The sequence below is a fragment of the Lithobates pipiens genome, unplaced genomic scaffold (genome assembly GCF_037356315.1).
Source record: "Lithobates pipiens isolate NorthernLeopardFrog02 unplaced genomic scaffold, aLitPip1_a1.2 Scaffold_16, whole genome shotgun sequence".
NCBI classification, from domain to species: Eukaryota; Metazoa; Chordata; class Amphibia; order Anura; family Ranidae; genus Lithobates; species Lithobates pipiens.
In genome coordinates, this window is record NW_027507748.1 from 87,221,576 (window position 1) to 87,235,145 (window position 13,570).

At 43.6% G+C, this 13,570-nt stretch overlaps 1 protein-coding gene across 4 annotated transcripts in view; it reads right to left on the reverse strand.

Moving 5' to 3' along the window:
- The window catches only part of ROBO1 (roundabout guidance receptor 1), a 1,605,434-nt gene that overhangs the window by 145,730 nt on the left and 1,446,134 nt on the right, over positions 1-13,570 (reverse strand). For all 4 annotated transcript variants that reach the window (XM_077480101.1, XM_077480100.1, XM_077480099.1 and 1 more), the window contains 2 exons: positions 7,806-7,944; positions 6,931-7,058 (listed from right to left, as the gene is read on the reverse strand). In XM_077480101.1, coding sequence (XP_077336227.1) covers positions 6,931-7,058; positions 7,806-7,944 — 267 coding nt within the window. The remainder of the gene's footprint in view (positions 1-6,930; positions 7,059-7,805; positions 7,945-13,570) is intronic.

Below are 13,570 nucleotides of genomic sequence, written 5' to 3' on the forward strand. Positions count from 1 at the left end.
CTTCTGGAAGATCTTCAGGTGTGTATTCATAAATCATGGCACTAAATCTTTTCAGGCCAGCAAGGAAGTCTGAGATAGAAAAGTGACATTGCTGTGTCTGAACTACAATATAGTAGAGACTTTCATTAATTATACTTCTCTAGACTTCTTCTACTAACTTGACACCAATGTATCTACAAGGTTGTAACATTAAAATTTGTATATGCAAGTTCTTGATAGGAAACCATATCCAGACACTTAGTTGACCCCAGCAGGGATCGCTAAACATAGAAGAGAAGCGATACTGATGAAAGAGATTTGCAAGGTCGTCAACCGCAGTATGCATTAACCACTTTCAGACCGGACCATTTTGCTGGTAAATGACCAGAGGTCTTTTTACACTTTGGCACTGCGCTGCTTTAACTGGTAATTGCGCGGTCATGCAATGTTGTACCCAAACAAAATTTGCGTCCTTTTCTTCCCACAAATAGAGCTTTCTTTTGATGGTATTTGATTGCCTCTGCGATTTTTATTTTTTGCGATATAAACGTAAAAAGACCGCAAATTTTGAAAAAAAATGATATTTTCTACTTTTTGTTATTAGAAAAATCCAATAAACTCAATTTTAGTCATACATTTAGGCCAAAATGTATTCAGCCACATGTCTTTGGTAAAAAAAAAGTCAATAATTGTATATTTATTGGTTTGCGCAAAAGTTGTCACATCTACAAACTAAGGTACGTTTTCTGGAATTTACGCAGCTTTTAGTTTACGACTGCCTATCTCATTTCTTGAGGTGCTAAAATGGCAGGGCAGTACAAAACCCCCCCAAATGACCCCATTTTGGAAAGTAGACCCCCTAAGGAAATTGATAAGAGGCATGTTGAGCCCATTGAATATTTTATTTTTTTGCCTCAAGCGATTGAATAATGACAAAAAAAAAATTTTTTTTTTTTTTTTACACAAAGTTGTCACTAAATGATATATTGCTCACACATGCTATGGGCGTATGTGAAATGACACCCCAAAATAAATTCTGCTGCTTCTCCTGAGTACGGGGATACCACATATGTGGGACTTTTTGGGAGCCTAGCCGCGTACGGGGCCCCGAAAACCAAGCACCGCCTTCAGGCTTTCTAAGGGCGTAAATTTTTGAGTTCACTTCTCACTACCTATTACAGTTTTGAAGGCCATAAAATGCCAAGATGGCACAAAACCCCCACAAATGACCCCATTTTAGAAAGTAGACACCCCAAGCTATTTGCTGAGAGGCATGTTGAGTTCATGGAATATTTTATATTTTGCCACAAGTTGCGGGAAAATTACAAACTTTTTTTTTTTTTTTTTTTTTTCACAAAGTTGTCACTAAATGATATATTGCTCACACATGCCATGGGCATATGTGAAATGACACCCCAAAATAAATTCTGCTGCTTCTCCTGAGTACGGGGATACCACATATGTGGGACTTTTTGGGAGCCTAGCCGCGTACGGGGCCCCGAAAACCAAGCACCGCCTTCAGGCTTTCTAAGGGCGTAAATATTTGACTTCACTCCTCACTACCTATTACAGTTTTGAAGGCCATAAAATGCCAAGATGGCACAAAACCCCCACAAATGACCCCATTTTAGAAAGTAGACACCCCAAGCTATTTGCTGAGAGGCATGTTGAGTCCATGGAATATTTTATATTTTGCCACAAGTTGCGGGAAAATTACAAACTTTTTTTTTTTTTTTTTTTTTTTCACAAAGTTGTCACTAAATGATATATTGCTCACGCATGCCATGGGCATATGTGAAATGACACCCCAAAATAAATTCTGCTGCTTCTCCTGAGTACGGGGATACCACATATGTGGGACTTTTTGGGAGCCTAGCCGCGTACGGGGCCCCGAAAACCAAGCACCGCCTTCAGGCTTTCTAAGGGCGTTACAGTTTTGAAGGCCATAAAATGCCAAGATGGCACAAACCCCCCCCAAATGACCCCATTTTGGAAAGTAGACACCCCTAAATTTAGGGGTACACTAGTGAGACTAGGTAATAAATGGCGGGTGCCCTGAAACTATAAAAAAATAACTAACCAACCAGCGTCACCTGTAACAGTTATATGGTGATCACTGGTGAAAGGGTTAACTAGGGGGCAATCAGGGGGCTTTATGCGGTAGTATATGGGGGTCCCTGGCGCTATAAAAAGCTGCGGCGAACCTAAATACCTACTTGCCTAACTAGCGTCACCTGTGACACTAATACAGCGATCAGAAAAACGATCGCTTATTAGGCTGGGTTCACACTGGAGCGATGCGGGAACGCCACGAATGCGCGGCGGGTTCCCGCATCGCATGCCTCCCGGCGGCAGTTCACACTGCCCTATGCGAACTGCTGGGAGTGTCAGTGAAATGTTACTGACACCCCCAGATCAGTTCGCATATCGCAGTGCGATCTGCAAACTCGGATCGCATGGTGTGAACACCCATGCGATCCGATTCTGCTGCGGGCCAAAAAAAGGGTCCCGTGCGAATTTGCGGCGGGTGCGGCGGGTGTGGCGGGTGCGGCGAATGGCTGAACTCGAATCGCACAGAGATCGGATGTGATTTGCACTGCAGTGCGAATCACATCCGTTCTCAAACCGCTGCAATCTGAACCCAGCCTTAGTGACACTGGCGACGGGGGGTGATCACGGGGTTAAACCTTTATTGGGGGGGTTAGGGGGGTACCTTAGAACTAAAGGGGGCTAACCCTAACTGCCCTAACAGTTATTAGTCACAAATGACACCCGCCGGGTGATCAGGGGGTTAAACCTTTATTAGGTAATAAATGGCGGGTGCCCTGAAACTATAAAAAAATAACTAACCAACCAGCGTCACCTGTAACAGTTATATGGTGATCACTGGTGAAAGGGTTAACTAGGGGGCAATCAGGGGGCTTTATGCGGTAGTATATGGGGGTCCCTGGCGCTATAAAAAGCTGCGGCGAACCTAAATACCTACCTGCCTAACTAGCGTCACCTGGGACACTAATACGGCGATCAGAAAAATGATCGCTTATTAGGCTGGGTTCACACTGGAGCGATGCGGAAACGCCGCGAATCCGCGGCGGGTTCCCGCATCGCATGCCTCCCGGCGGCAGTTCACACTGCCCTATGCGAACTGCTGGGAGTGTCAGTGAAATGTTACTGACACCCCCAGATCAGTTCGCATATCGCAGTGCGATCTGCAAACTCGGATCGCATGGTGTGAACACCCATGCGATCCGATTCTGCTGCGGGCCAAAAAAAGGGTCCCGTGCGAATTTGCGGCGGGTGCGGCGGGTGTGGCGGGTGCGGCGGGTGCGGCGAATGGCTGAACTCGAATCGCACAGAGATCGGATGTGATTTGCACTGCAGTGCGGTGCGAATCACATTCGTTCTCATAAACCGCTGCAATGTGAACCCAGCCTTAGTGACACTGGCGACGGGGGGTGATCACGGGGTTAAACCTTTATTGGGGGGGTTAGGGGGGTACATTAGAACTAAAGGGGGCTAACTCTAACTGCCCTAACAGTTATTACAGTCACAAATGACACCAATGCAAAAAAAAAAAAAAAAAAAAAAAAAATGACATTGGTGTCACTGTGACTGGGGGGCAGGGGTAATTGGGGGGGTGATCGGGGGGTAAAGGGGGGGTGTGAGTGTGCCTGGCATGTTCTACTGTGTGTGGGATGTGTTGGTGCAACTCACTGATCCGCTCTCCTCCGTGTCGGAACGAAAAATACCGACACGGAGGAGAGAATACATCACTTCCTCTCCTGTGTTTACATTACAGGAGAGGAAGTGATGTCACCGGGGATTTCTATTCGTCGGGAGCGATCGCGAGGGGGTGGCCATGAATGAATGGCCGTCCCCTCGTCCGGGATCGCTCCCGAACGAAAACCGACCGCCGCAGGCACCGGGCGGGGGCCCGATCGGGCCCCCGACCCGCGGGAGGCAAATCACGTACATGTACGTGCTTATGCCTGCCCGTGCCATTCTGCCGACGTACATCGGCGTTAGGCGGTCGGCAAGTGGTTAAAGAACACTTTGCTGTATGTTTGGGTTTACTGAGCCTTTCAGTTCAATACACCTTCTCTGCACCAAGTATCAGCAGGTACTCTGTGTGTCAGATTCCATATTTTAAGCGTGTATCTACTGGCCTAAAGTTCACAGGGACTTTGGTGATCTCACCTGGACCGTGGCCCTATCTCGGATGTAATCAATGCTATGCCCATGCTTTAGCCACTGTAATATAGGAATATAATGCCAGTAATATAACTCCAAACTTTCTACATTAATCCATGGTTAACACAGTGCAAGGCTTTACTAATGCTGGTAAGGAGAGACAAAACCAATCTCATCTCGCAAAGGTCAAACAGACCTTCACACTCAATTATTCTTTACATGTGTTTTTCAGATCTCTAGATAACTAAAGGCATTTTATATTAGCTAGCATTGTAGCAAAAAAAAAAAAAAGGTTGGTGTTTTGTTACTATGTTTTGTACCTTAAAGTGTTACAAAACCCACAACAGTAAAATCAGTGTGTATATGCAGTAAAGCATACTTGTTATACTCACTGTGGAACCTAAGGGGTTCAGCCTGTGCATTGTGTAAAAAGGCTGTTTGATCCTGTCTTCTGCTATCCTCCCCTTCTTCTACAGTCCTCAATCCATCTGCTGGCAGTGCAGAGCCTTGGGAGGCTCTCTACACATGCTCTGTTTTGTGTGTATTGCTAGAGAGTTTTTTTTGTTTTTTGGTGGGGGGGTTCCATGTGATCAGCACAGGGCCAATCAGAACTGTCAAGACAGAGAGTCAGGATGCAGCCTCATGGGACAGTCAGGGGAGAATGAAAACTCATCCTACAAGCACTGCTTGACCGGGCACTGATAGAAGTCAAAAGACTGCTATATACTGCTGATGAGAAAAGGTATTTAGCAGTTTATATTTACTAAAATATTTGCATTTCCATGTCCTGTCCTGGGTTTAGTAACACTTTAAGGGTTTCACCTACTCTTTCAGCTTAGAGATGCTGAGGTCACAGCCAGACAGAGGCTCAAGTGAAAAAACAGAGAGGTGTCCTTATAAGAAAAAGCTTGTAGATGGCTGTGGTATGTTTGCGGTGCTTAGAAATGTTTGAGGAAGACTAAATAAACAAGGCAGTGGTTAGGGGGGGAAGATATTCTTTTTTACAAATGCTGTAAAGGAGTAGGTGAATTACAATATATTTCATTTTACTGGGGTACTTTTTACAGCATTATAGCTGCACAGTATAAGCAGACAATGCTCCATATTTTTGCAGTTGTATAGTGTTGTTGAAGCGCACATATGCCCAAACTATAGGCATTCAATTATTAGATTTTTTTTAAAAAGCAGTAAAAAAACGTGAAAGCCGTTGCTGACTTTTGGAGCTGCAGGCACTCTGGATAAATTCATCCTTAAACAGGATCTTTGGCAGCCTCACCTCCCGGCCCCTGCTGCTTACTGGGTGGTTCAGGTGGCACATTTCTGATATTCACCCACCGACCCAGATCATCCAGTGTTGTTCTGCTGAGATCCTCTTGTATTCCTTCACCTCTTGGTCCTGCGCTGCCATGGTCTTGTGAGAAGTCATCAGGAAGCCTGCCAGATCTTCCTGGCTCGGCCGGGGGGCCTCCTAATGATGCAGGGCTAGGCCCACCCCGCTTCCTCCTTTCTGAATAAAGAAAGCCTCTTGGGATATATGATGTGCATATCTGGGGGTTGGGGTGGAGAGGAGGGACGTTTCCCCTGAGGGTGAAAATCCGCTTTATCGTTTACAAGCACTAAAAATTCATCCCCTTTCCCCTTATTGTCTTTGGCAGAATTTAATCAGCAGCCTGCTAACTTTCTAATGTAAACAAACAACAGCAGCCATTAGAAGCTGATTAGATTAAACCCAGCAAAGTGTCTCTTTTGTGATCTTTGAGGATGAATTGCTCCACAGAGCATGCAGATACAGAGGTTAGTTATCTCTTTTTTTGAAGCTCGTTTATTGTTTGTTAAGAACATGTAAACACTTTTATTAATACATCTTTTAAAGAAACTTTTGAGTCTGGTTCACACTAGTGCAATTTTAGATTCAACTTAAGTCACATGAAAAGGGAAATAACATTTTATTCAATGGTGCCTGTTCACATCAATGCGACTCAGTATAGAGTGATTTTGGAAAAGGTTCCAGCACAATTTTGGCCCCACTCCAGTGAGAATTTGGCCTCATAGATTTTAATGTAAAGTCACAGAAATCTGTGATTTGATGCGACTCTGGTGTAATTTCACTGTTTGTTTTTTTAACCGGTTCAGTGTTTTTTTTAAACTTTCCTCTGAGGCACATCCTTGCTCCCTCAACACAAAGACATCAGTCACATTAAAGTTGTTTTAAAATAACATCATGCTGCACTATATAATCGCACATAAAATTGGATCAAAATTGCAATGCAGTAGTGTGAACCAGACCTTAACTAAATGTATCCTTTAACATTACGGCTTCTTTGCTTATTGCTACATATTTGATGTGCTCACATCAAATATGTTATTTTTCTTCTGCTGCAATAAAAATCACCTTAACACTGTACAATACAATATAAATGTGTGAAAAGTCACTAAAATAAATAAATAATAATCAGTGCAATGCTCTGGAATTGCACACCATCAACTGTGCCCTAAGTGAAGCTGCAGGTGTAAATGTGCCCTAATAGAAGCACAAATGTAATACAAAAAGAAAAATACAATATGTTTGCCACTGAATAACTTTACAAAGGTACATTTTGACTCCTGAAACCCACAAACAATAGAAAACAGCCAAAGTATATGTATATGTTGGCATCTCAAGATAGTCACACTTATCATGATAAAAAAAGTACACGTCTGCTTTGTAATATTGCACTCTGAAATGTTCCTTACTCTACACAGATAATTTAACAAACATACCTTGAACTGTTAATACAGCTGAAGCTTCTGTCTTGCCGACCATGTTTTCAGCTATACAAGTGTAGGAACCCATATCCGATGCTGTCACCTTGCGTATTCTAAGAGTATGATCATCCCGAATTTCATACCTTCAAAAAACATGGAGATGATATTTGTTGGATAGCAACTGACATTAACCCTTCAACGTTTTACATTATTTTGGCAGCTCTGATATGAAAAGAAAAGAATACATTATTTCTCCTTTTTAATATCTATCTTGTACTTGTACCTATTGGCTCATGCTGTAAATATGCTTTCTAATGGGAAATGTTCAACTTGCATGTTGATCTGTAGGATTTACATACCTCCCAACTTTTTGAGATGGGAATGAGGTCACCTATTAGCAAAAGTATGTAGGCATAGGACACACCCCCTTCCTCACCCCCCCCCCCCCCCAAGGGCAATTGTACAAAAAATTATGAAGTGCTTTTTTTTATACCAATACTACTACTCTGTACTGACTTTTGGAATTTACAAATTCAGCAATTTAGAAATTGGATGAAAGGTTTACCGCTGGGAAACACTTTAAAACTTAAAAAGTGCATTTTATATACAATTATATAGATAAGAGGGACAAATGAGGAGGAAAGAGGGACAGAGGGACTTTGTTCCAAATCAGGGACGGTTGGGAGCTATATGTTATATACACAGTGGGATGTTGTTTTTATCTAAACGTTCTATATGTATTTTTGGATGGATGTAGACAGCTATACAAACACTTATGCCAAAGAGCACAATGGATAATCCAATATCATGTTCAGCTTTAATACAACAAGATAGATGACAAATACCTTTTTACTAAGGTTCTTAACTATTTTAAACGATAAAGAATATACCTTGCTTTTGGTAGATCTCCATCATCTTTTCTCCACCGAACCGTAGGAACAGGGTCGCCCCGCGCTTCACACTCAAACTCAACGCTATCATCCACAGTGACTGCCATGTTACTTGGTCTTTTCTCAAAAGATGGTCTTTCTACAAAGCAAGCAATTTCATGCATGTTAAATAGGAACCATTATTTTATCCCATAAAAATAAATAAAAAAATGCTGATGTTGGGTCAGTGATCATTTGAAGAATGTACATTTCCCAAAGCTTTCACTCCAGGTTGGGCCCTGTATGTACTATAAATGGTTGGGGCCATTTGGTATTTATACAGGCTACAGTTTTCAATCAATAAACTCTAAAAACATCAATCTGGTGCCAATTTTGATGACATTGGACAATGACTGTTATGTCTATGACTTTGGCCAACCAAGATGATAGACTGGGTTATTTTCCCAGGGTGTAAAGTCTTTATCGCATCAATGCCATACTACCGTCGCCAGCTTTAGATAGTAGTAACTTAATTAGCTGCACTTGCATTTTTGTAGTATTCTTATTTCCATGGAAAATATGTACCGTAATTAGAGAGGGCATCTACTGATGGGCATCTATTATCCCACGGTTTGTTCCAGGGGCAGCCTCCTAAAGTTCAGGTCATGTGTTATCTTTATCTAATTAATTCTCAGGAGTCAGAGCTCTGACATTGAATTAGGATACGGAGCTTGATATTTGATTTCGGCTTCAGGAGAGCCACCTGTTCTGCAGTTGTTCCAGTCTGCCTGCCTCTTCTAGAGCTCACTTTATTAAAAACTAAAACTATGTATTAAAGGGTAATTCCAGAATCGTATTCAGTGTAAAAGTCTTAATAGTATAACTTTGAAATGTACAGTTTGTTATATATATAAAAGAAATAAATAAGTTTATGCATGTATGGGTGTATTCAGCACGTTGATTAGCGGTAGCTCTGTGGCATTTTAAAACAGCTTTATCTGACCATTCTGTGGAGGTTATGTTTGACTAAACAAGTTAGAAAATCTTTCCTGATCATTATTTTTCCCCTCCAATAAGCTGGCACATGACCTATTGTGTAAAAGTTCCTTCTCCTAGCCCTTCCTCTCTGCAAAGAACCGCAAGCTTTTTGTGCCATGGTCTGCTGTATATTTTGCCTGACAGCAGTCAGATAATAGTCCTCTCAAGGGCTGTTTTTAAGGCAGGGCAAAAGGGACAGCTGCCCTGGGCCCTGTCATTGTTGTGGGGCCCAAAGCAGCTGCCTCGTATTCATCATCGATCTGGTTTAAATTCCCTAATCCCTTGAGGTTTTAGTCATGTGCTGTGTCACAATATCTCAGTGTGAAGTGCTGCTACTAATGCTGCCCAGCTCTGCCCTATTGTTGTGTAAAGATGACTCACCTGCAGACCCTGTGTTTACATGTGAATTACCGGCATTCATATGTAAATAGTGGTGCCATTCATATGTAAATAGGAGCAGCCAGTGGCATTGATAGGTATATCATGCCCCCCTGAGGTCATATCCACAGTAATCTCTAGCAACCAATCAACAAGCAGAAATCATGTGCTGTAAATTCTAGCAACTAATCAGTGAGCCGTAATGTGTGCTGTAATCTCTAACAACCAGTCAGTGAGCAGTAATGATACACTGTGACCTCTGGCAACCAATCACAATAACTGCCTGATCTGATTCAGTAAACTGATTTTGAGTCTAGCTGCTATTTATTGTATGTCTCAGAGCAGGTGGAGAGCAAAACTGCATAGGGGGGGCCCAAGAAAAGTTTTGCCCATGGTCCAATCAATATTAAAGATGTCCCTGGTCCTCTCAAACATACTTTTAAGGGCAGGGGCAACCTTAAGCTGGCTATAAACAACTCAAACTCTAACTAAATCCTGCTGAATTGACCAACACTTGAGTTGTGGGTAGCCCTGTAAGCACCACCCAGATCAGGGTTGCCAACATTCGGTGGCATTTTTTACTGACAAAACATGGGACATTTAGTGTCAGAGTACATTTTTTACTGCCAACCTGAAAAATTACAATTCACATTCTCAGCACACAGCGGGCTGAAGCCCTGGACAGGCTCTGATGTCACAGAGCTCACCCAGGGTCGGCAAGATTGCAACCATATGGTTGGAATCCGCCCACACGCATAGAACGGCACACAGCTCAGCCACTCCACGAGTCGCTGAGAGCCTGAGCCAGCCACTCCAGCCTCCTGCATAGCCCAGCACTCCAGTGAGTGAGGTGGGGGCAGAGCAGACAGCGGTGACTGAGAGTTACCAGCTCTCTGCTCAGGGAGAGCCGAGAACCGAGTGATCAGGGGTGTTTAATCGCTTGGTTCTAGAGATGGCGGGACAGATGCAGAATCGAACTGATGCTGCATCCAGCTAGGTATGATTCTTAAAAAAAAAAAAACATACTTTTGCTAAGCTGGCCTTAGACGGCTCAAATTCCAGCCAATTCCTGCTGAATCAGACACAATTTGAGCTTCTGGGGCTGTATACGGTCATGTGGTGCTGGGGCTGTATACTACTGTTCTGTGATTCTGGGGCTGTATAGTGTGCCCTGTGGTGCTGGGGCTGTATACTCTGTCCTGTGGTGCTGGGGCTGTATACTACTGTCCTGTGATTCTGAGGCTGTATAGTGTGCCCTGTGCTGCTGGGATTGTATACTCTGTCCTGTGGTGCTGGGGTTGTATACTCTGTCCTGTGGTGCTGGGGCTGTATACTGTCATGTGGTTCTGGGGCTGTATACTACGGTTCTGTGATTCTGAGGCTGTATAGTGTGCCCTGTGGTGCTGGGGCTGTATACTCTGTCCTGTGGGCTGGGGCTGTATACTCTGTCCTGTGATGTTGGGGCTATATACTCTGTACTGTGGTGCTGGGGCTGTATACTCTGTCCTGTGATGCTGGGGCTGTGTACTCTTAATCTGTGATTCTGGGGCTGTATACTCTGTCCTGTGATGCTGAGCTAAAAACTTCTGACACTATGGGTGGAAGCTAATGGAATACATGGGGACAGAGTGGGTGGATTCTAAAAACAAATCAACAAACCTGACCAAACCAAAAGTCATCCCTTTTGCTAAACAGTTGCTTATATAAGCTGTATTATCTGTAAACCTTGGCTGCTATTTCTGCTAAATACCGATATCAGGGAACACTAACAAATCAGAATAGCAGTATCTCCGCTCCCATTTATTTTTAAATATGCAGTATAATTGCAATCCTAGCTATCTGCATTTATTCTCACCACGAACAGAATGTAAAAAATGATGATTACTTTCTTTCCAGGATTAGTACTCTTTAATACTCTTCTTCACAAGATATAATTATAATGACAGGCAATCACTAAATGCTCTCTCTCATTTATTACAGCCAAAAATAACAAACAGCACCTGTTTCAACAAAAGCATTTCATCCCGTGGGACTTTTTCTTTTTGTGGCGCTATAATGCAGTGTAAACCAATCAGATTAAAGTGAGATTTCTTATAAAAAAAAAGGCTAATGCTGTGTTTATCTACTGTTGATAGTTTGAGTTTATCTGCAGTCTATGTTAAAAAAAAAAAACATCAACCTTTGAAGCTACGCTGTGGGCGAAGATGTTCAAAATGCTAAATTCATGATTATATCAGTTAACAGGTTAGTCCATCCAAAACTGATGTTTAAATCTTTAGGTGGGTGCTGTGCTGAATCCATCACCAACTTTCGAATTTTTAGGGACTTCAGTGGTAAGATTTCTGGGAACTAATTATCCATCATCTCCAATTTAGGCTCCATTCAAATCTGATCGCAATTCTGCTGACGATTTCAAGATGCAGCAAAATGCGAGACACATTTGCTTTGCCATTACTTCCTAATGGCACCCCAATCGTGCCACGATTTTCGCACTGCAATTGCAATGCGCTACGATTGTCGCTCAAAAAGGAACATGAGCTCCTTATGGGTGACATTGTTGTGTGTTGCAGTTTTCTGTGATCGCATTCTTTATGAAAAAGTGGGATATGTCATCCTATTTAAAGTAAAATTAAAGGCAAAATGTTTTTTAATTGTGGATAAGGGGAGGGAAGGTTATAACGCCTGTAAGTTTTTTTTGTGCCCCACTGGGGAGACTCACTCCTTTCTGTCCCAGAGCCAAAACAGGAAGTGAGAGATAATACTTCCAAAGTGAGAGAATCTCTGGTTGCCATCAGTGTCACTAGAACTAGTGTCCCCATTGGAAAATTTACCCTCTCTTCCTGTTCTAGGAATAACCCTAAATTTGTGATTTTCTTTCACTTGGTCATAGCAGTTAACAGGGCAAATAAATAGAGAGGGGAAGTTTTCCTAATGGGGGAACTTTGAACAATAAAAAAATCAACGCATATCTAAACTTAATTTTTCTTTTTTGTTTACAAAAGCTTTATTCGTCAGTTAGGCTTCATGCACACGAGACGCAGATGCAAACGCTGCTGGACACATGTTGAAACCGGCGTTTAGAAACGCGCGTTTTGCCGCGATTTTTACCGCGATTTAGCGGCGTTTACCGCGTTTTACCGCGTTTGCGTCTAGAAGCGTTTAGTTAAGCTAACATTATAGACCCTCCCTAGCTCAAAAATTAACTATTTCAGCAATTTTGTGAGACCAGAGTGAGTAGCAGCAGCTGTGAGAGCTGCAGTGTACTTGTATTTAGCGTGTCACTTGCCACGGCACCTGCCACAAGTTGTGGATTGTCCACTTGCCACGTGACTTGCCACATCACCTGCCACGTCACTTGCCATGTCATCTGCCACAAGTTGTGGATTGTCCAACTGCCACGTCACCTGCCACAAGTTGTGGATTGTCCACTTGCCACGTGACTTGCCACATCACCTGCCACGTCACTTGCCACGTCACCTGCCACAAGTTTTGGATTGTCCACTTGCCACGTCACTTGCCACGTCACTTGCCACAAGTTGGGGATTGTCCACTTGCCACATCACCTGCCACGTCACCTGTCACAAGTTGTGGATTGTCCACTTGCCACATCCCTTGCCACAAGCTGTGGATTGTCCACTTGCCACGTCACTTGCCACGTCACCTGCCACGTCACTTGCCACGTCACCTGCCACAAGTTTTGGATTGTCCACTTGCCACATCACTTGCCACGTCAGCTGCCACGTCACTTGCCACAAGATGTGGATTGTCCACTTGTCACATCACCTACCACATCACTTGCCACATCACCTGCCACGTCACCTGCCACAAGTTGTGGATTGTCCAATTGCCACGTCACTTGCCACATCACCTGCCACGTCACTTGCCACGAGATGTGGATTGTCCACTTGCCACGTCACTTGCCACGTCACCTGCCACGTCACTTGCCACGTCACCTGCCACAAGTTTTGGATTGTCCACTTGCCACGTCACTTGCCACGTCAGCTGCCACGTCACTTGCCACAAGATGTGGATTGTCCACTTGTCACATCACCTGCCACATCACTTGCCACATCACCTGCCACGTCACCTGCCACAAGTTGTGGATTATCCACTTGCCACGTCACTTGCCACATCACCTGCCACGTCACTTGCCACGAGATGTGGATTGTCCACTTGCCACGTCACTTGCCACATCACCTGCCACGTCACTTGCCACAAGATGTGGATTGTCCACTTGCCACGTCACCTGCCACGTCACTTGCCACGTCACTTGCCACGTCACCTGCCACAAGTTTTGGATTGTCCACTTGCCACGTCAGCTGCCACGTCACTTGCCACAAGATGTGGATTGTCCACTTGTCACATCACCT